General features: G+C 41.0%; 1 protein-coding gene across 3 annotated transcripts in view; it reads left to right on the top strand.

Moving 5' to 3' along the window:
• Nucleotides 1-24,091, top strand: part of LOC122556063 (GPI alpha-1,2-mannosyltransferase 4-like) — a 45,322-nt gene that overhangs the window by 15,061 nt on the left and 6,170 nt on the right. The window contains exons 1-2 of one of the 3 annotated variants that reach the window (XM_043702470.2): nucleotides 4,863-4,984; nucleotides 17,236-17,365. In XM_043702470.2, coding sequence (XP_043558405.2) covers nucleotides 17,248-17,365 — 118 coding nt within the window. In that variant the 5' untranslated portion in view covers nucleotides 4,863-4,984; nucleotides 17,236-17,247. Of the gene's footprint in view, nucleotides 1-4,862; nucleotides 4,985-17,235; nucleotides 17,366-19,020; nucleotides 21,095-24,091 lie in introns of those variants that run through there. The other 2 variants (XM_087993460.1, XM_087993461.1) reach the window with 2 other exon arrangements.

The following is a 24,091-nucleotide window of genomic DNA, read 5'->3' on the forward strand; positions in this document are numbered from 1 at the left end:
TTAATTCATAGAGTAAAAAGAATTGGTTTACCATTACTTTCTTCACTAGAGCTTATTACAGTAAGTTGCAGAACTGCATCTTTTAAAAGCAATTAAAACTTAGCTTGATTGGCCTTAGAGAAGACCAATAATAGATTCTCTCATCCTCTTTTTAACTCATCTTAATTTTATTCTCTCTTGATAACCTTTGGTTGTGGAATTTCTGATGGCTTTAAATATACACAATGAGTTCGCTGCTGCTGTCATGGATTGCGCATCTGCTCATTTTCTTAAATATCTCAGATTTACCATTGCTTGGTATAGTTTAATTACATTATCAACCATTACCATCAAGCCAGGAGATTAATCCTTGTTCAACAGAGAGTGCAAGAGGGCATGCCAGGAGCAGCACCCGACATACCTAAAAATGAGGTTCAACCTGATGAAGCTACCAAACAGGGTACTTAAACACCAAACAGCATAAGCAGCAAGTGATAGATGGAGCTAAGTGATCCCACAACGGACAGTCAGCTCTAAACTCTGCAGTCCTGCCACATCAAGTTGTGAATAGTGGTGGATAATTAAATAATTCACTGGAGTGGGAGGGTCCACAAATATCCCCATCCTCAATGATGGAAAAGTTCAACTCATCAGTGCAAAAGATAAGGCTGAAGCATTTGCAACAATCTTCAGCTAGAAGGGCTGAGTGGATGATCTATCTCAGTCTCCTCCAGTAGTTCCCAGCATCACAGATAACAATCTTCAACCAATTAGATTCACTCCATGTGATATCAAGAAACACTTGGAAGCGCTGAATACTGCAAAGGCCTGACAACATTCCAGCAATAGTATTGAAGACTGGTGCTCCAGAACTGCTGCTCCCCAGCCAAGCTCTTCCGGTACAGTCATACCATGTGGGAAGTTACCCATGTCTGTCCTGTACATAAAAAGCTGGACAAATCAAACCTAGCCAATTACTGCCCCATCAGTCCAGTCTTGATCATCAGTGAAGTAATGGAATATGTCATCAGCAGTGCTGTCAAGCAGCACCTGCTCAGCAATAACCCACTCAGTATTGTCCAGTTTGGGTACTGCCAGGGCCACTCAGCTCCTGACCTCAGGACAAAAAGAACTGCATTCCAGAGGTGAGGGGAGAGTGACAAACTTTGACATCAAGGCTACATTCAACCAAGTGTAGCATCAAATAACCCAAGCAAAACTGGAATCAATGAGAATCTGGGAAAAAAAAACTCTCTGCTGGTTAGAGTCATACCTGGCACTTAGGAAGATGGTTGTGGTTGTTGGAGGCCAGTCATCTCAGCTCCAGGTGTTCCTCAGGGTAGTGTGCTAGGCCGATCCATCTTCAGCTGTTTCATCCATGATGTTCCCTCCATCATAAGGAGGTTTACACTAATAATTGCACCAATTATGACTCCTCAGATACTGAAGCAGTCCATGTTCAAATGCAACAAGATCTGGACAATATGCAGGTTTGGACTGATGTGGCAAGTAACATTCATAGTGCACAAATCTCTGGCAAACACAATAAGAGACAATCTAACTACTTGTCCTTGACATTCATTGGTCGTTGCAGAACTGCTGTTTTGAATGCAGTAATCAGTCCGTATTTATCTCTGAAGTCCAGGAGCCAGCCATTAGTCTAAGCCTATTTGTAATCTCCGTTTTGAAATAATAATTGTACTGTATTGGTAAAGAATGAAGGAAATTGTTTTCACATCTGAATTTTATTGAATATCCAAAATTTTAGTTCATAAACGGTTTCCCTGATACTAAAAGGGAATGTTCCCATGTTATATATTATAAGTCTCCACTCCATTTCCAGGTTTGGGAACTTGTAGGTATCATATGGGATGGCAAAGCTAAGATGCTATGGACTGCTTCACTTACCTTGGTCTACCCTTCAGCAGGGCAGTGCTGCTCCAACTGGCTTAGGAACCAGCCCACAAACATGTTGGATATACACCTCTGGGAAGGCATGAGAGTTACTTCTTGGATGTTGAGACCAATGCAGTTTCTCCACAGCTAGAAAACCACACTAAGCTATCCTGACGAAACTACACCAGACACGTTAAATTAACAAGACAGATCTTCAAAAGAATGAAACCGGAAGGGTCCAACACACCCTGTTTCTACAGATTATCAAAGGTACATGAACGAGGAGCCCTCCTCAGACCCATGGACTCACTTCCTGGCACATAAAAATATAGGCTAGCAAAGGAACTGCAAGAAAATGAAAACACCTTGTAGAAGACTCAACCCACTCCATCCAGGAATTCCTTAACATCATCAAAGACATCAAGATAGAGGATGATGAGATCATGGTTTCCTTCAAGGTGACGGCCTTATTCACATCAGTAAACATCACCCTAGCTAAAAAAACACTGGCCTCACTGCTAGACAAACCAGGGATACAAACACCCAACACTGCCAACTCCATCAGCAAGGAAAGCATCCTTAGACTTCTTGACCTGTGCCCCTCAACTCACTTGATCTTCAATGACAAGATATACAAACAAATCAATGGGACGCTTATGGGATCACCAATATTTGGACTTATAGCAGAAGCACTTATGCAGAGGTTAGAATGAGTAGCCCTTCCACGATCCAGCCTAGCTTTGGATCTGCTATTTGGATGACACCCTTATCACCACGAGATGCAACAAACTAGAAGAAACCCACAAACACATAAACAACACCTCAGCCGGTATAAAATTCACGAAAGAGGAAGAGAACAATAACCAATTCCCCTTCTTGGACATCATAGATAGAATCCCTACAGTGTGGAAACAGGCCATTTGACCCAACAAGTCCACACCAATCCTCTGAAGAGTATTCCACCCAAACCCATTCCCCTACCCTATTACATTGATCACAACTAATACACCTAACCTACACATCCTTGAACACTATGGGCAATCTAGCATGGCCAATTCACCTAACCAGCACAGAAGCTGAGGAGAAACCCTTATGCAACATATTCAGAATCAATGGTTACCTAATAAGCGCATTCCGTCGATTCCTACACAATGGACCGAAACAGGAAGCCCATAGACTCTCGTCACCCTACATATATCAAAGACATTTCAGAGATGACCACCAGACTACACTAGCCCCTAGGCATCATGGTAGCTCACAAACCTACTACCACACTGAAACAACTACTGATGAATTTAAAGGAAACATATGCACAGCCAGCATAGAGTCATAGAGATGTACAGCATGGAAACAGACCCTTCGGTCCTACTCGTCCATGCCGACTGGATACCCCAACCCAATCTAGATGCAAAACACCCTACAAGGACAGCCACAAACATTACATTGGACAAACCAGCAGGAAACTAGCCACCAGGAAAAATGAGCACCAACTAGCACCAAAAGACATGAGCAACTATCACAAGTATCCATACACACAGATGAAGGGAAATACCAGTTTGACTAGGAAAATGCATCCATCCTGGGACAGGCCAAACAAAGACACACACGGGAATTCCTAGAGGCCTGGCATTCAAACCGGAACTCCATTAACAAACATATAGATTTGGACCCCATTTATCAACCTCCCAGGAACAGAGCAGGAAATGATATCACACACCACAATAAACCAAGACACATAAACAGCAAGCGGAACAAACACCAATGCTTCATCGGAGGCTCACTGATGATGCTACCTGGCATGGTGATGAAACGTTTGAGAAGAAACCGACCAGCTCAGCGAGCAAACTGACAACCTGATTTCACAGCTTGAGCTGCAAATCTTCTCCAAAATCTCAAATGCACTTTGTAAATGGCTAACATTTTTACATCCTTATGTCCACAGGGAAAACATCCTCTTCAAAGAGCACCACTGGCTGACAGCTAACAAAAATGTTCCACAAACCTGAAATCAATACAGCAACTACATAAGCAGCTTTAAAAGATATGCCTGAATTTTCAGTAAAAGTGATTGCTTTGACCTTTTGAGAACCAGAAGACCTAACAGATTCATAGTGCTCTTCAGGTCCAAAGAACAGTGTTTGGACTCAAAATGTTAACAGTGTAGCTCTCTCCACAAACATTGTAAAGGTGCCGGTGTTGGACTGGGGTGGACAAAGTTAAAAATCAGACAACACCAGGTTATAGTCCAGCAGCTTTATTTGGAAGTACAAGCTTTTGGAGTACTGCTTCTTCAGCAGGGAGCTAGTGGAGCAGGATTGTAGGACACAGAATTTAGAGCAAAAGATCATAGTGTCATACAACTGATGCGATAAATTGAACAAATCTAGGTTACTGTTAAATCTCATCTTTTAGAATGGGGTGCACGTTTTGATTCATTACTATCTAAATCCCAGAACTTGGAAGAAGTTATTAATGAATCAAAACCTGCAACTCATTCTAAAAGATGAAAGACTTAGTAGCAATTTAGGTTTGTTCAATATATCGCATCAGTTGTATGATACTATGATCTTTTGCTATAAATCATGTGTCCTATGATCCTGCTCCACTAGCTACCTGATGAAGGAGCAGTGCTCTGAAAACTGGTACTTCCAAATAAACTTATGGGACTATAACCTCATGTTGTGTGATTTTTAACTTTGTCCACAAATGCTATCCCTGACCCGCTGAATTTCTCTGGAATTTTGTTTTTATTTCATATTTACAGCACCCGCAGTATTTTGGTTTGAACGGATGTATGCCCTCGTCTTCAGTCTGGTTTGAAAAGGTTAATCGATTTATTGTAGGAGGACACTGTGCCCCTTTAAAAACGTCAAGTCTTTGCCTTTAAATTTGTCGTTGACCCGCCGTGATTGGCTGCCTGCCTGTCCGGCCAGCCAATCCAGTGCAGGTGTTTGCCAGGCCTGCCGTTGAGCGCGCGGTGCCCCGAGTGCTGTTTGAATTGGCGGCTGGAGCGTGGTTTCTCAAACGGGTGAAAAACAAACGGCCAAACTGCGCCGTGAATAACCCGAACCGCAAACAGCAGACTGGTGTTTTCGCAGCATTTACCAGGGTGGGTTGAAATAATTATTCAAATAATAATCATCTCGGACTCTTTACTACAAACACACGTTGTGACAGCACCAACCTGCCGCACCTGAGAGCGGCACAGGACGGAAACAAACGGTAACTGCTGTAGTGCCGCTCTGAGGTGCGGCCTGTGGTTGTCATGGAGGTGACCTCCCGAGGGCGGGGGCGTTTGAGGGCGGTCTGATGTAGTCAAAATTTGGAGACACCGGTGTTGGACTGGGGTGTACAAAATTAAAAATCACAAGACACCAGGTTATAGTCCAACAGGTTTATTTGGAAGCACGAGCTTCCGGAGTGCTGCTTCTTCAGGTGGTTGTGTACCTGACGAAGGAACAGTGCTCCAAATAAACCTGTTGGACTATAACCTGGTGTCTTGTGATTTTTAACTTTGTAGGCAAAGGTGGGTCTAGACTACAAGTTCTGCAACATGCTTCTCGGATGCTGCCTGACCTGCTGTGCTTTTTCAGCACTATTCTAATCTTGCCTCTAACCTCCAGCAGTACCCACTTTTGCCTGGACTACAATTCCCAGAGCGCACAGCCTCCATGTCCATATCCATTGGCTGTCTTTCTACTTATCATATACACGTTTCTTTTAGGGCTACCCAAAGCTCTCTGTGGCAATGAGTTCCAAAGACCGTCACCCCTTTAGATAAGAATTTCCTCTTCATCTCAATCTTAAATTGATGCTCCTAAACTTTGAGACTATGCTCATTGTTCCTAGACTACTCCTTAAGGGGAAACATTCTCTCAGGATTCACTCTGCCAAACCCCTTAAGAATCCCGTTTGTTTGAATGAGGTCACTTCACATTGCTCCAAACTCAAGTAAGTAGAGACCCAACTTGATTAGACTTTACTCATAAAGAAGCAGGATTAGATTAGATACCCTACAGTATGGAAACATGCCCTTTGATCCAACTAGTCCAGACTGACTCTCAGAAGACAACCCACCCAGACCCATTCCCCAACCCTAGATTACCCCTGCCTAATCACCTGACACAATAGGCAATTTAGCGTGGCCAATTCACCTGACCTGCACATCTTTGAAATGTGGGAAGAAACCGGAGCACCCGGAGGAAACCCACGCAGACACTGGGAGAATGTGTAAACTCCAAACAGACAGTCGCCCGAGGCAGGAATCAAACTTTGGTTTCTGGTGCTGTGAGGCATCTCAGTGTAACTTCTCCAATGAAATGGTATCTTTTCTTAAATAAAGGAGTCCAAAACTGCTCACAGTTCTCCAGATGTAGTCTCACCAGCACCTTTTACAGTTCTAGAAAGAATTTTCTCATCTTATACGCCAAACTTCTTGAAATAAGCGCCAGCGTTCTGTTAGCTTTCCTGCTTACTTGTGTGCTAGCATTCTGTTTTGTGCGCAAGTACTTCAAAGTTCCTTAGTGTTGCAGCCTTCTGCAGTTTTACACCATTTAAATAATATTATGTTCTTTTGTTCTCCCTTCCAAAATGAACAACTTCCTATATACTCTATTTGTCATTTTTTGCCCACTCTCTCACAACCTGTCTTTCCAGCTGTTTCTGTAAAGTCTACAAATTTGGCTACAATACATTCACTTTATTCATCCAAGTCATTGATATATTGTAAAAAGTTGTGGTCCCAGCACTGGTCGCAGTTGCCAATCTGAAAACGAATCTCTTATCCCCACTTGCTATTTCCTGGCCATGAATGTTGAATGCCATCTGAAAATCCAATTACAACACATCTATTGATTCGTCTCTATCCACTCTGAGAATTCCTTGAAAAATTCCATTAAATTAGTTCGATATGATTTCTCCTTCATGAAGTCAGGCTGACTCTGCTTAATTAGATTATGATTTCCCAAATGTTCTACTATTACTTCCTTATTGATTGATTCCAACCATAGTTGATCGGCTAATCATCCTATAGTTACAGGTAGTTCTCGTATAAAATGTGTTTCGGCAGTATGATTTGCTTATAACATTGCTGAAGAATTTGGGAATGGTATTTCCGAGAATGTTTACCTCTGTTTGCAATATCGCAATTCCAGCGATGATCGTTTTGCACACTTCATACTGCGGATCTGCCAACATCAGCACTGGAGTCTCCGCACCATTCTGTGCATTCATCAATGTCCGTGCATGTGAGAGGTACAATACTATACATTGAGCAGCTTCATCTCAAAAATTAAACTAACAAATGTTCATTGCTGTCCCTCTGAGACAAGAATATTCTTGTATAATTCCTGTATAAGTTGAGAGTGTGGTGCTGGAAAAGCACAGCAGGTCAGGCAGCATCCGAGGAGCGGGAGAATCGATGTTTTGGGATTCCTGATGACGGGGTTATGCCTGAAATGTCATTTCTCCTGCTCCTTGGATGCTGCCTGACCTGCTGCGCTTTTTCAGCACCATACTCTCGACTCTGATCTCCAGCATCTGCAGTCCTCACTTTCTCCTAGTTCCTGTATATGCCCTGTATAATCCATGCAGGACTGCATTACTCTTATACATTCCATTTGTCTTTCTAATTTGTTCTTATACCTGCATATCACACAATCTACTCGTAGATTATCCTTTGTTTTTGCAAAAATTGAGGGGCATAGTGACAAGAATGTTAGCAAAAGCATCCAGGTGAGGATATTGAAGAGCTGCATGAGTCCAATTGTGAAGACCTCTCTACAGCTGATCTACAACAGCTTGTCGCTGAGAGGGATGTGGAAGCTGGAGATGAAAAAGATGAAGTCCAGGGTGCAGTACCATGAGAACTTTCCACTTTTGTCTTCTATCCTGAGGGAAATTGAGAGGCAGTTGCAGCTCTTAGAGGACAACAATTACAATGCAGATCACAGCAGGATAGCAGTTTGTTCAATAAGATATGATCTGGCAGCCTCTGAACAGCTTCTTCAAGACAGAAGAAAAAGGGCAAAGCAGCAAAAGCTGGATGTCTTTTTTAAACCAACCTCCAAGAAACAGTCAGAAGATAACCACAGCCATCGACTTCTGCAACTACAACTGCACTCGAAGGTGGTGATAATGAAGACCCTCTGTCCTTGCATTAACAATATTTTGTCAATATAATGTGTTAAATTTACTTTTGTTTTGTTAATAATTATGATTTAAACCTTCAGTCAGGCTGTGTTAGGCTTTTGGGTGATGTTATGAGTGATATCTTTTGCTGGTCTGTCTCTAACCCCACTTTTCCTGTAGGCCCCATTATTCCTATTAAACAATTTTCTATTAAGCGAGGTTTTGCTGGAACACAACTACAGCGTAATAAGTACCTGTACTTGATTTTTGCGTCCCTCCTTTTTTGAATAGGGGTGTCACATTAGCAGTTTTCCAATCCTCTGGTACTTCTTCAGAATCCAAAAGGTTTTGGAGAATTACAGCCAAAGCGTAAACTATTTCTGTAGTTACCTCTTTTAGAATCCTTGGATGCAAGCCTTTGGGGCCAGAGGATTTATCTCCCTTCAGCCATTATGGTTTGTCTAATATTGTTACTTTAGTGATGTGATGGTACTTAATTCCTCCCCCATATTCATTGTATTAACGGAATGTTCGAAGTATCTCCCATCATGAAGACTGATTTAACTCCTCTACCATTTCCTTGTTCCTCAAAACATCTCCCCAGATTCATTTTCTAAGGGCTTTCATGTTCACTCTGAACTTCTGAGTTCCTTTTCTATACAGTAAAGAAGATCTTATTGTCAGTTTTTATGTTACTTACTAGTTTGCCCTCATAGTTTATCAACTAAAAAGATGACTTTATCATCTTTTTAGTCCACTTTTGCTAGATTCTGAATTTATACCAGTCTTTGGGGCTATCACTGACTTTGGCTACCATATACGCTTTTTCTTTCAACTTAATACTCTCTTTTCGACCCGGGTTCAGTTCCTGCCTCAGGCGACTGACTGTGTTGTGTTTGCACATTCTTCTCATGTCTGCATGGGTTTCCTCCGGGTGCTCCGGTTTCCTCCCACAGTCCAAAAATGTGCAGATTAGGTGAATTGACCATGCTAAATTGCCCGTAGTGTTAGGTGAAGGGGTAAATGTAGGGGAATGGGTCTAGGTGGGTTGCGGGTCGGTGTGGACTTGTTGGGCTGAAGGGCCTGGTTCCACACTGTAAGTAATCTAATCTAAAAAAACTCCCTTGGTTAGCAATGGTTGGTTTATCTCTGGTTTATCTCTCAGAATCTTTCTTCCTTACTGGAATATATCTTTCCAGAGAATCATGAATTACCTCCTTAAATGTCTGCCACTGATTGCTTATTGGAGGAGAAAGTGAGGTCTGCAGATGCTGGAGATCAGAGCTGAAAATGTGTTGCTGGAAAAGCGCAGCAGGTCAGGCAGCATCCAGGGAACAGGAGAATCGACGTTTGGGGCATAAGCCCTTCTTCAGGAATGGGTTGCTTATTGTCATTCCAGCTAATCTATCTGTCCAGTTCACTTTAGGTAATTCTATCCACTTTTCATTGTAATTCCTTTTATTTAAGTTAAGCACACTTGTTTCCAATGAATTGAATATTAAATTTTATCATGTTAAGATCACTACTTCCAAAGGGATCTTTTACTCTAAGGACATTTATAAAGCTTGCCTTATTACCCATTACCAGATCCAAGATAGCCTGCTCCCTAGTTGGATTGATAGCATATTGCTCTATCATATCACATTAACTGTCCTAATGCACTTTAGGAATTCACTGTCATGGCTACCCTTTCCAATTTGATTAACACAAGCAACATGAAGATTAAAGTCACCCATAATTTCTATTTTTTTTAACATGTTCCTCTTATTTTTTGAACTATAGCATATCCTATAGAGTGACTACCATTGGGAATCTATACATTATTCCAACCAATGTCTTCTATCCTTTGCTTTATTTTATTTTACCTATGCCAGTACGGAGGCTATGTCATCTAAACCTAGATCATCTCTCACAACTGTCTTTGTGATTTTGGAGATCAGTGATCTCCAATGGTGTTCCTTTCATCATGAGGTCAGAATTAGGAACGTTTGCTGACAATGGCACAATGTTCAGTACCATTTGTAGCACCCCAGACATTGATATTGTCTATGCGCACATTCAGAAAGTTCTGCCTGATATTCAAGCTTGGGCTTGTCGTAACACCAGACAGTGATCAGCTCTATTAAGAAAGAACCATCTCCCTTTGATATTCACTTATTATCATCATTGAATTCCCTCAGAATAAACATCCACTGCAAGGGGATGAGGATTGGCAGCTGAATATGCAAGGATATGCATCCTATTGAAAAGATAGGCAGGTGTGCAGAGAGGGTAGGGTTTCTTTACTAGTAAGAAATGAAATTAAATCAATAGTAAGAAACAAACTATTTTTCTTGTTTAGAAAATCTATGTAGAATCTATGTGGGTAGAATGGAGGAACTGCAAAGGTAAAATAAAACATAGTTGGAGTTATGTACAGGCCTCCAAACCAGTAGTTAGAGCTGGTGTGCAAGATATACCAGGAGATAGAAAAGATGTGTAGGAAAGGCAAAGTTACAGTGACCTTGCTGGATTTCAGTATGCAGGTGAAATCAGGTTGGTAGTGGATTGTAAGAAAAGGAATTTGTGGAATGTCTAAGAAATGGCTTTTTGGAGCAGCTTGTGATGGACCCCACTAAGGAACAGGCAATACTGGATTTAGTGTTGTGCAATGAGGCAGACTTGATAAGGGAGTTTAAGGTGTAGGAATCCTTAGGAGGCAGTGATCGTAGTATGATTGAATTTCCACTGTAATTTGAGAGGGAGAAGGTAGAATCAGAGGTAATGGTATTACAGCTGAATAAAAGCAACTAAAGAGGCATGAGAGAGGAGTTGGGTAGAGTTGACTGGGAGATGAACCGAGCAGAAAAGGCAGTGGAACAGCAATGGCAGGAATTTCTGGGAGTAATTCAGGAGACACAGCAGAGATTCATTCCAAGGAAAAAGAAAACATGGTTCAGGGACAATGAGGTAACCATGGCTGACAAGGGAAGTCAGGGATAGCATAAAATCAAAAGAGAAAGCATACAACATGGTGAAGGGCAGTGGGAAACCAGAGGATTGGGAGGCTTACAAAGACCAACAGAGGGCAACAAAAAAGGAGGGAGAAGATTAAATATGAGGGTAAGTAATATAAAGGAAGACTGTAGGATACATACTTTAGATACATAAAGGGCAAAGGAGAGCCAAAAGTGGACAGTGGGCTGTTGGAGAGATAATAGTGGGGAACAAGCAAATGGCTGAGGAACTGAACAATTACTTCGTGTCAATCTTCATGGCAGAACACATGAGTAATAACCCAAAAATTCAAGAGAGTGAGGGGGCAGAGCTGGTTATGGTGGCCATCACCAAGGATAAGATGCTAGAGAAACTGAATGGCCTGAGGATGGATAAATCACTTGGACCAGATGGACTACACCTCAGAGTTCGAAGGGACATAGCTGAAGAGATAATGGGGGCGTTAGTGGTGATCTTTAAGGAATTGCCAGAATTAGGGAGTCTCCCGGAGGACTGGGAAATCGCTAACGTGACATCTCTGTTTAAAAAGGCAGTAAGGCTGGGTAAGATTCTGGAATCCATTGTGAAGTATGAGATCTCTGAATACTTGGAAGTGTATGGTCAAATAGGGCAAAGTCAGCATGGTTTCATCAAGGGGAGGTCATGCCTGACGATTCTGCTAGAATTCTTTGAGGAAGGTAAGATCAAAGAGAGCCAATTAATGTTATCTACCTGGACTTCAAAAAGGCATTTGACAAGGTGCTGCAGAGGAGGCTATTGAGTAAGATAAGGGCCCATGGTGTCAGAGGCAAGGTGCAAGCATGGATAGAAGCTTGGCTGTCTGGCAGAAAGCAAAGAATGGGGATAAAAGGGTCCTTCTCAGGATAGCAGCTGGTAACAAGTGGTGTTCTGCAAGGCTCAATGTTGGGACCACAACTTTTCACTTTATACATTAATAATCTAGATGAAGGAACTGATGGCATTCTGGCTAAATTTGCAAATTATACAAAGATAGGTAAAAGGATAAGCAGCATTGGGGAGGGCTGCAGAAGGATTTGGACAGCTTAGGAGAGTTGGCAAAAAAGTGGCAGATGGAATACAATGTGGGAAAATGTGAGGTCATGGAGTTTGGCAGGAAGAATAGAGGCATGGACTATTTCTAAATTGTGAGAAAATTCAGAAGTCATCGAGTCATAGCGATGCAGCTCATTCCATACATGCACCACCCTTTACGTGAAACAGTTGCCCTTTAGGTCCCTTTTAATTATTTCCCTTCTCACCCTAAACCAATGCCCATTAGTTCTGGACTCCCCCACCCTGGGGAAAAGACCTTGTCCATTTACTATATCCATGCTCCTCATGATTTTATAAAACTCTATAAGGTCACCTGTCAACCTCTGATACTCCAGGAAAAATAACCCCAGCCTATTCAGCCTCTTCCTATAGCTCAAACCCTCCAAACCTGGCAACATCCAGGTAAATCTCTGAAGTGCAAAGAGATTTGGGAGTTCTCGTCCAGGATTCCCTCAAGGTAAACTTGCAGGTTGAGTCAGTAGTTAGGAAGGCAAATGCCACAATGGCATTTATTTTGAGAGGACTTGAATATAAAAGCAGGGTCTATAAGGCTCTGGTCAGACCACATTTGGAGTATTGTGCACAGATTTGGGCCCCATATCTCTGGAAGGATTTACTGGCCTTGGACTGTGTTCAGAGAAGGTTCACGTGAATGGTCCCAGGAATGAAAAGCTTAACATATGAGGAAAGTTGGAGGATTCTAGGTCTATATTTGATGGCATTTAGAAGGATGAGGGGAAATTTAATTGAAACAAACAGAATACTGAATGGCCTGGATGGAATAGATTTTGGGAAAATATTTCCATTAGTAGGAGAGACTAGGACCTGAGGGCACAGCCTTAGAGTAAAAGCTTAACATATGAGGAACATTTGAGGACTCTACGTCTATTTTTGATGGAGTTTAAAAGGATGAGGGGGGATCTAGTTGAAACATACAGAATACTAAATGGCCTGGATGGAGTAGATGTTGGGAAAATGTTTCCATTGATTGGAGAGACTTGGACTTGAGGCCATAGCCTTAGAGTAAAGGGAAGACCTTTCAGAACAGAGATAAGGAGAAATTTCTTCAGCCAGAGAATCTGTGGAATTCATTTCCACAGAAGGCTGTGGAGGCTAAGTCATAGAGTATAGTTAAGACTGAGATAGATAGGTTCTTGAGTATCAAAGACATCAAAGGTTACGGAGGGAAAGCAGGAGAATGGGGTTGAGAAACTTATCAGCCGTGATTGAATGACAAAGCAGACTCAAATGGGCTGAATGGCCTAATTTCTGCTCCTATGTCTTTTGGTCCTATCCTGGGGGTTACTGTTGACCGTAAAATTAACTGGCATGTAAGATCAGGGCCCTTCTTCCTCCAATAATGGACAGTGTCAGCAGTACACACATATGCATTGCAATAACTTATTTAGACTCCTTCAATTTTAATCTTCCAAACCAACATCCTTTACCACCTAGAAGAGTGGAATACTCATGGAAACACCTCCATCTCCAAGTTCCTGTCTAAACCACATAAAACTGTGATTTAGAAGAGTATCACTGTTCTTTCACTGTCACAAATCAAAATCCTAGAAATCCCTCTCTGACAGTATCTGCACAGTGGATTGCAATAGCTAGAGAAGCTTCAGAAAGGACTTTAATTTCTGTATGTTCATTTCTATCAATGATGATTTTTAATAATTTTGTGGTTGAAGTTAAATCACGGCCACATACCGCACATGCAATACCTGTTGATGCAAGGACCCTTCCTCTTCAGTGGCCACCTCCCAGTGACTGCCAAGCTTCATTTAGGGTTGCTGTGCTGTTTCTGTCCAGCAGTGTGCCCTACAGACATGATCTTAGCTATGTGACAAATCCAATGAAAGTGAAAGGAACAGCAAATACCTAGCATTGTCCATAAAAGCAAATGTGCTAAACACCTTCTTAACTATCCTGTCTACCTGTGACGCAAATTTCAAGCACCCCTAGGTTTTTCTGTTCTACAACACTACACAGGGCCCTACCATTAGTTGTGTAAGTCCTGCCCTTGTTTTACCAAAATACAACACCTCGTATTTATCCAAATTAATCTCCATTTGCCACTCTTCAGCCCATTGACTCAATTGATCAAGATCTCTTAGATAATCTTAGATAGGTTTCTTCACTGCCCACTGTACCACCAATTTAAGTGTCATAGGCAAACGCTTCTACACTTCCTCTCCCAGAGATGTTAGAAAATACAACGAATTTGTAGGAATCAACAACACCCAGACCAATTCCACAGTAACGCAGCAACAACTTAAACTCACATCATATCTTTAATGTAACTGAATGCTTCAAAGTGAAATAAGCAGCAAATCAATGGAGGTGGCATCAGTACAAGTAATTAAAAACTTGGGGAAATGTTGCTTTTAAGGAGCAAATTACAGTAGGAGAGAGAGGGTTAGGAGCAAATTCCAGGGCATAATGCTTAGAGGACTTAGGTCTTGGCTGTCTTAGAGTGTAGTGGAGGTGAGGAATTCACAAAAAGCTAGGGTGAGAAGAATCAAATTTCTCAGATGGTTGTTAGGCCAGCGGAGATCACAGAGTTAGGCTTGGTAATGGCCACAGAAGTATTTGAAAACTATAATGAGATTTTGTTTAGACTGGAGTCTTGCTAGTTCAACAAGCATAGAGGTGACGGTGACTGGGACTTTATGCAAATTAAGGTACAGGGAGCAGCATTTGGGATCGGAAGTTAATGCAGAAAATGGGTAATTGCCCAGGAAATTAACAGAATCATCAAACTCTAGATAACACAACATGGAGGATTGTCAACGCTAACTGAATGGAGACAAGAAATATTACAGAGGAGCAAGTAGGGAATCTTTGTGAAATGGAATCTGTAGAGCCAGAGGCGCAGCTCATAGCAAAATAGGACACCAGTGTTACAAACAATCTGATTCAGTATAACATGGTTGCCATGGAGTGATTTGAGCTGGCAGCGAAGATAAGCAGCCTAGCAAGGAATGGACAATGGCTTCCAGCTTCTGAATGTTTAATTGATGGACATTTTAGTTTTGCAGAACAGGATGTCAGTAAAGTAGGCTAAAGTGAAATGAATGACCAATTATGGTCATTCACTGATGTGAAGGACAGTGAGAAGATGAATGTTGGGGACGTGAAGTCTAAGCACAGGGATGCAAAAAACATAAAGGGCACCTTAGAATCTTTCACAGCACATCAGAATATATTAATCTCCTAACCCAAAGACAGTGGTAAGTGACCAGTTCCTGGGTTGGCAAACTATGGATCAAAGATTCTTGTGGAACTGCCAACCTTGACTGAAGAAACCTTTTTTTTCTCATCAATTTTAGAAAGTAGTTAACTACTTATGTTTCTAATTTTTGACATCAGATATCAAAAAATATATATCCTTGGTGCGAACAGCATAACTTATGAAACATTTAATCAACAAAAAATGAAATTCTACCAAAACCTTGCTTGGATCAAATGTCATAACTAGTTCCAGTTGAATTGTTTAGTCAAGCAACCTGATGTTATGCATTATCATATTAAGGACTTATGCACTGCCTGCTCACTGATCATGTGAATTGCTCACAGATGTTGAAGGTAACTAAATGCTTGCTTTTTTAAAAAATAAAAACACCCAATCCATCACATTTTTGTAAAAACCTTAATATATTGTTAATAGACAATAGATGCAGGAGTAGGCCATTCTGCCCTTCGAGCCTGCACCACCATTCAATATGATCATGGCTGATCATCCTTAATCAGTATCTTGTTCCTGCCTTATCTCCATAACCCTTGATTCCACAATCCTTGAGAGCTCTATCCAACTCTTTCTTAAATGAATCCAGAGACTGGGCCTCCACTGCCCTCTGGGGCAGAGCATTCCACACAGCCACCATTCTCTGGGTGAAGAAGTTTCTCCTCATCTCTGTCCTAAATGGTCTACCCCGTATTTTTAAGCTGTGTCCTCTGGTTCAGCACACACCCATCAGCGGAAACATGTTTCCTGCCTCCAGAGTGTCCAATCCTTTAATAATCTTATATGTCTCAATCAAATTCCCTCTCAGTCTTCTAAACTCAAGGGTATACAAGACCAGTCACTCCAGTCTTTCAGCGTAAGGTAGTCCCGCCATTCCAGGAATTGACCTCATGAACCTACGCTGCACTCCTTCAATAGCCAGAATGTCTTTCCTCAAATTTGGAGACCAGAACTGCACACAATACTCCAGGTGTGGTCTCACCAGGGCCCTGTACAGCTGCAGAAGAACCTCTTTGCTTCTATACTCAATCCCTCTTGTTATGAAGGCCAGCATGCTATTAGCCTTCTTCACTGCCTGCTGTACCTGCATGCTTACCTTCATTGACTGGTGTACAAGAACACCCAGATCTCTTTGTACTGCCCCTTTACCAAAATTGATTCCATTTAGGTAGTAATCTGCCTTCCTGTTCTTGCCACCAAAGTGGATAACCATGCATTTATCCACATTAAACTTCATCTGCCATGCATCTGACCACTTACTTAACCTGTCCAGGTCACCCTGTAATCTCCTAACATCCTGTTGATAATCAAATGTTCACTAGCCATAGTCCCTGTTTTCATGTCACCTACAAATTTTAATTTTAATATATTGAAAGGGAATAGTTTCCAAATACTACCTGCCTAGTCCTATTTATGTCAATCTAGCCCCAAAACATCCACTAATTATTACTTGGTTTGCTGCTTTGCAGTCACCACTTTTACACAATCCTGTGTAAACCTTTATATGGTATTGTTTTTCCAGACTTGAGCAATAAACACTATAAAGTTGGCAAAATTTAACATAGATAATTTCATTCAATTTATAGAACTCTATGGAAAGGAAATATATATATACAATGGTTTCCAAATTTGGGAAGATATTAAGACTTTTTGCAATGATATTGGTTAAGCTCTGCATAGACTATAATTAGTATATTAAATGTCCTATTTTCCATAATCAGCTATTGATTATCACATTAACTTACATTGTGTCAACTTGTTAGTGCTTCCAAGACATAATCTCAAGTCACTCTTACAGTTGGCATTAATTAGTAGCCACAGATTGTACAGTATTTATCAAATTTATTTTATAAAATATTTTACTTTTTAATGTCTTTTGCTATGCATCTGTTTTACCATCAAAGAACTGAAATATATATTTTTTGCAATTCTAGTGCATCTTCTAAATGGCACTCTCAATAGTATGGTTGGCACTTGCATTATTCAGGATACTGTGGTGCCTGGCTCCACAAACTGGCTATATACATCCTGATGAATTTTTTCAGTCACCTGAGGTCATGGCAGGTAAGAAAATCTGATAATTTAAAAAAATCTGTTTTCTACAAATCCAGGAGGATAAACAAAGTCAAACCTCAGTGCAATGGGAAGGACTAGGATCTGGAGTTCCATATAGTAGGTGTTAAGCAAAATGCATTTAACTCAGCTGAAATGAGTCCAAAATTGAACTATGCCACATTTTATTTGCTTCATTTCACAGGCCTTAAAACCATTGACTGCCAAAGACATCCTACAGGATTATAAATATGTTTTTATGAGTCTTGGATGTCTTTATGGGGATTATCATCTTGAAGTGGATAAGTATGTAAGACCAAAATGGCAACTACAGAGGAAGCTTGCAGCTACCCTCACATTCACATTTAGACTGATAGTCATGTTATGAAGTTGAAGGCGTGTACTGTACCTTTAAGAGTGAGTGAATGCTGTTCTGAACTGAAAACTGACAAGCACCAGTGATGACTAGATAGCAGTCTCAGAGTGTACTGGAAAATTGAAAATATGTAACATTTGGCTGTGAAATGGATACCTGAGTTGGTTGCTGTTCTGACAACAATTCAAATTTAAGTAATCAGTTTAAATTATGCCCAAGGATACTAAAACCCAATCAAGTTTGAATTTATTGTTTTTCCAACATCAAACCAATGAGATGATCTGATGTTGGAGATAGAAAAAAAGGCAGGCATTTTGAAAATCAGACAGAGCAACTGTTATCGACACAGATCCAAGAAATTAGTTTCTATCAAAATTACTCCCTATCAAAGGTACCTTTCCATATGAAATATCTTTGCAGTAAAATGAAAGAAGATGACCCAGGGAGATCTTCAGCCAGAAGAAGACAGACACCGAAGATGACAGCCGCTACATGGTTTGAAATTAAGTTGATATAATTTTAATAAATGTTTTATTGGAACAGTACATTGTTATAAAGTTGGAGGCATATAATAAGCAGTTAAGAGAAAGGGGGCTTAGAGTTGCGAATGATTGTTTTTTAATGTTCACTTTTAAAGTTAAAGAATTACATTGATGTTATTTTCTTTAAATAGTGGAATTTGGGGAGTTCTCTGTCGCTCATATTTTAACAGATTACGAGGCGAGGTGAACTTTTCTGGGTGTTTTGTTTAATTAACAGAAGGGTTCACCACTGTATCGTAACAGTCAAGTTGGAAGATATGGAAAATAATTAACCAATGATGAAATTCATAACTACCAAAGATTTAAATTAGCAGCACGGTGACAGTAAAAAAAAATTGGACAACATAGAGTATGTGCAGTTTTAAAGGATCTCTACAAAGCTTTGAAGAGGTCTCATTACCTAATGGCAACCATTAAAGAAATTTTGCCATGCCAGAATTCTTTACCACCCTCGAGCAAAAGGATAGTTACTAGAAAGTGAAGCTGGATGAAAGCAGTTTTCTAACTACCTCTGTACTATTCAGGAGATGGCTATGCGTGTTGTTTAGCATTTCCAGTATTTCAGAAGAGTGTTACTGCAAACAGCACAAAACATTCAATGATCTTCGCAGAGAGAAAGCTATTGTGGATGATCTAGCGGTCTGTGGATGTGGAGGCACAATGAAAGAGCATATCACTGAACACAATCATAATCTAGTATGACAGCTAGACAGAACCTGATGCTGAACAAGAAAATTATGCAACTAAACATGCCTGAAATCAAGTACTTAGGTCATGTACTAACAAAAAAAAGACTTCGGCTGGATCCTGGTCCAAAAGATGTGAAAGCAATGAATTTGAACTGTATAGAAAATTTCTTGCCTGATCTGTCAGTGTTTTTAAGCTCATTGTGAAGGACTTGCATTGGTATTGGGGTACAGAACAAGAAGCAGCAATCACTACACTTAAACTACACTACACTTAAAATGCCAGTGCTGAGGTAATACTATACCCTGATGAAGTCATCTTGCAGTTTGATGCTTGTGGGTCAGGATTTGCAGCAATTCTAATGCAGCAAGGACAATAAATCAGTTGCATTTGGACCAAGTTTTATTAATGCAAACTACTTGGTGGTATACTCAGATTGAACATTTTAGAGCAGGCCCATTTGGGAGAAACAAAGTCACAGTGCAGTCCAATAACTTGAATTTAAAAAGCATCTTCCTCAAACTGCTTCTATCTGATCCAAAGTGTCTGCAAGGAGAGTTACTTCATTTTCAAAGATATCCTCTGGATATGACATGCAAGCAAGAGAAACAAATGGACATTGCTGGCATGCAGTCAAGAGCAGCCCCTATATAAAGAAAGTTAAGGATGCAAAGACGGAATATGATATTCTCCAGATGCAATGAGAAACAACAGCTCAACAAGTTCTAAGCATCATCAAACCAGGAGAGACATTAAATCTCAAAAACAAGCAGCTTGCTCAAATCAAGCAAACTACACAAGATGCAACTCCAAGTGCGACAGTAATTAGTTATGTAAGCTCGGCCTGAACGCATCAAGGTCTCACCTGATAATTAGGGGGGAATATGGGCATACAGAGATGATGTGATAACACAAGATAGCATCTTAAACAAAGGAAGTTATTATCCCTGAAGAGATAAAAAAAAAGTGATGCTAAAGCACAAGGATAAAGCCATCAAGGAATTGAGTCTAGTGTGAAAAGTCAGGATAAATTCTCTACTGGCCAAACAATATGAGCTATGAGACTATGGGGCCACATCAGCCAGTGCAATTCTTGTAATGAATATCAGGCTAAGCAAGCTAAAGAATTGTTTATGACTCAGGACATCCCAGACTGACCATGGGTGAGGATGACAGCAGACTTCTTCACTCTCATAGGACCAGATTATCTTGTCAACATTGACTACTATTCTGACTACTGGCAGTTAGATCAACTGATGTCAATGACTACCAGTGAAAGTTTAGAATGCATGAAAGTACACTTCATTTGTTACAGCAAGTGATGTTAAGTAATAATGACCCCAATTCACCAGTGAAGAATTCAGATGCATCAAAAAAGGATTTGGAAATTCAACACCATATATGATCTCCATATTATTTCCAGTTAAATGGGAAGGCCAAAGTAGCAGTTAAGCTCGTCAAAGGGACCATAAAGAAATTGAGTATATTCAATCAATCCTTAAAGGACCTCCCAAGATAGCAGCACTGGCAAGGGAGGCAGAACATATTCCAAAGGTGACAGTCTGTGGCGCCAGTTGAAACTTTTCACTGTATTTTACTGTGTTGTTCATTGTAGGTTACAAGTAACAATAAATCATCATTCAAAGAGAACTGCAGCTACTTCAGGTATGTAAAATAGTCCAGTCCAAAGAGCAAAGACCAATGTCAGACTGCTCCCAAACTACTTTTCCAAAAGTGAAAAAACAGTGGAAGCCAGAAATAATAACAGGTGTGAGTGACAAAAATCACTTTTACCTTGATAAAACTCTCCAGTCATTACCAGGGCTCAGCACTGGATAACTAGAGTACAAATGATTGCACTCACAACAAAAGTCTACCGACATGGCAACTTGGAATCTCTGTTGTGCAATTGTCACCTCAATTGTATGCATGAACATTGGACTGCAGGCACCGACATTCAATTTGAGAACCCATTCCTTGAATCAGGAATAAGTGATCTTACCACCTGCACAGAATATGAAACAAACATCAGTCCTAGATGTCCACTGTTCACCAACAACAGTTACCATGGTAATAACACTTACCACGGCAATGGATCTCCCAAGACTTAGAACGTGGGAATGAGCAATACCAGAGGTACAGCCAACAAAAAGACAAACATTGTACCATTAGAAGAATGGCATGATTCAAAGAATTTGGATGTAAAAGATATAGTAAAACTAGAAGTGGAACTGGCTAGAATTAATGCACAGTTTTGACTGATGATTTTCTTTATGATTATGTATATTGGGTAACTTGTGTTACTTGTATCTGCATATGATATTGCATCCATTTCTGTTTGTTTTCATGAAAAGGCAACTGTTTGGAGAAATATTTCTGTACTGATTTGCTTATTATAGTCATGCAAATTTTTCCTCTGCTATAAACATCTTTGTGTGCAATCTGTGGCAGCCATTAGGCACATATTACTCAAAACACTCCCACTCTGTCCTCCATTTTACCAAAGGTAGCTGAGGCATCAGACAGCCCCCCTGCCCTTAGGCTCATTGAGATGCTTAAATGGTCAATAGCCACTGAAGAACATCATTCCAACTTTACCACGATAATACAACTGGTTGGGAAGGGTGGAAGGAAGACAATCAGTGTGAATATTTTATTCAATAGGGTAAAGAAGTCATCAAATAATAGAGATGTACAGCACAGAAACAGATCCTTCGGTCCAATTCATCCATGCCAACCAGATATCCCAACCTAATCTAGTCCCACTTGCCAGCACCCGGCCCCATCCCTCCAAACCCCTCCTATTCAAACATGCATCCAGATGCCATTTAAATGTTGCAATTGTACTAGCCTCCAGCACTTCCTATTGCAGCTCATTCCATACATGTACTGCCCTCTGCATGAAAAAGTTGCCCCTTAGGTCTCTTTTATATCTTTTCCCTCTCACCCTAGACCTATGCCCTCTAGTTCTGGACTCCCCCACCCCAGGGGGACTTTGTCTATTTATCCTATCCATGTCCCTCATGATTTTATAAACCTCTATAAGGTCACCCCTCAGCCTCCAACACTCCAGGGAAAACAGCCCCAACCTATTCAACCTCTCCTGATAGTTCAAATCCTCCAACCCTGGCAATATCCTTGTAAATCTTTTCTGAACCCTTTCAAGTTTCACAACATCCTTCCAATAGAAAGGAGACCAGAATTGCATGCAATATTCCAAAAGTGGCCTAACCAATGTCATGTACAGCCGCAACATGACATCCCAACTCCTGTACTCAATACTCTGACCAACAAAGGAAAGCATACCAAATGCCTTCTTCACTTTCTTATCTACTTGCGACTCTACTTTCAAGGAACCATGAACCTGCACTCCAAGGTCTCTTGCTAAGATTTGCTTTCTCAAAATGCAGTACCTCCCAGTTATCTAAATTAAATTCCATCTGCCACTCCTCAGCCCATTGGCCCATCTGATCAAGATCCCATTGTAATCTGAGGTAACTTTCTTCGCTGTCCACCTCCAATTTTGATGTAATCTGCAAACTTAATAACTATACCTCTTATGCTCACACCCAAATCATTTATTTAAATGATGAAAAGTAGTGGACCGAGCATCGATCCTTGTGGCACTCCACTGGTCACAGGCCTCCATCTTCTACGTTCCAGTCAGTTCTGTATTCAAATGGCTCATTCTCCGTATAATCCATGAGCTCTAATCTTGCTAACCAGTCTCCCATGGGGAACCTTGACGAACACCTTACTGAAGTCCATACAGATCATGTCCACTTCTCTGCCCTCATCAATCCTCTTTGTTACTTCTTCAAAAAACTCAATCAAGTTCGTGAGACATGATTTCCCATGCACAAAGCCATGTTGACTAGATTCCTGATGAAGGGCTTTTGCCCAAAACGTCCTCGGATGCTGCCTGACCTGCTGTGCTTTTCCAGCACCACTCTAATCTATCCCTAATCAGTCCTTGCCTTTCCAAATACATGTAAATCCTCTCCCTCAGGATTCTTCCTAACAACTTGCCTACCACCGATGTCAGGCTCACCGGTCCACAGTTCCTTGACTCTTCCTTACACCTTTCCTAAATAATGGGACCATGTTAGCCAACCTCCAGTCTTCTAGCACCTCATCTGTGACTATTGATGATACAAATATCTCAGCCAGGGGCCCAGCAATCACTTGCCTAGCTTCCCACAGAGTTCTGGGGTACACCTGATCAGGTCCTGGGGATTTATCCACTTTTATGTGTTCCAAGACATCGAGAACCTACTCCTCTGTAATATGGACATTTTTCAAGATGCCACAATCTATTTCCCTACATTCTATATCTTCCATGTCTTTTTCCACAGTAAACACTGATGCAAAATACTTGTTTCGTATCTCCCCCATCTTCTGAGGCTCCATACAAAGGCCGCCTTGCTGATCTTTGAGGGACCCTATTCTTTCCTTAGTTACCCTTTTGTCCTTAATTAGATTAGATTAGATTAGGTTAGATTACTTACAGTGTGGAAACAGGCCCTTCGGCCCAACAAGTCCACACCGACCCGCCGAAGCGCAACCCACCCATACCCCTACATTTACCCCTTACCTAACACTACAGGCAATTTAGCATGGCCAATTCACCTGACCTGCACATCTTTGGACTGTGGGAGGAAACCGGAGCACCCGGAGGAAACCCACGCAGACACGGGGAGAACGTGCAAACTCCACGCAGTCAGTCGCCTGAGGCGGGAATTGAACCCGGGTCTCTGGCGCTGTGAGGCAGCAGTGCTAACCACTGTGCCACCGTGCCGCCCATAATGTATTTGTAAAAACCCTTTCAATTATCCTTAACCCTATTTCATGTCCCCTTTTTGCCTTCCTGATTTCCTTCTTAAGTATACTCCTACTGCCTTTATACTCTTCTAAGGATTCACTCGATCTTCTGTTTATACCTGACATATGGTTCTTTCTTTTTCTTAACCAAACCTTTAATTTCTCTTGTAATCCAGCATTCCCTATATTACCAGTCTTCCCTTTCACCCTAACAAGAATATACTTTCTCTGGACTCTTGTTATCTCATTTCAGAAGGCTTCCCGTTTTCCAAGTTGAAACTTTATTGCTGGAACAGCACAGCAGGTCAGGCA

The sequence above is a fragment of the Chiloscyllium plagiosum genome, unplaced genomic scaffold (genome assembly GCF_037043375.1).
Source record: "Chiloscyllium plagiosum isolate Xiang-an unplaced genomic scaffold, Cpla_swu_hap1 HiC_scaffold_13, whole genome shotgun sequence".
Classification (NCBI taxonomy): domain Eukaryota; kingdom Metazoa; phylum Chordata; class Chondrichthyes; order Orectolobiformes; family Hemiscylliidae; genus Chiloscyllium; species Chiloscyllium plagiosum.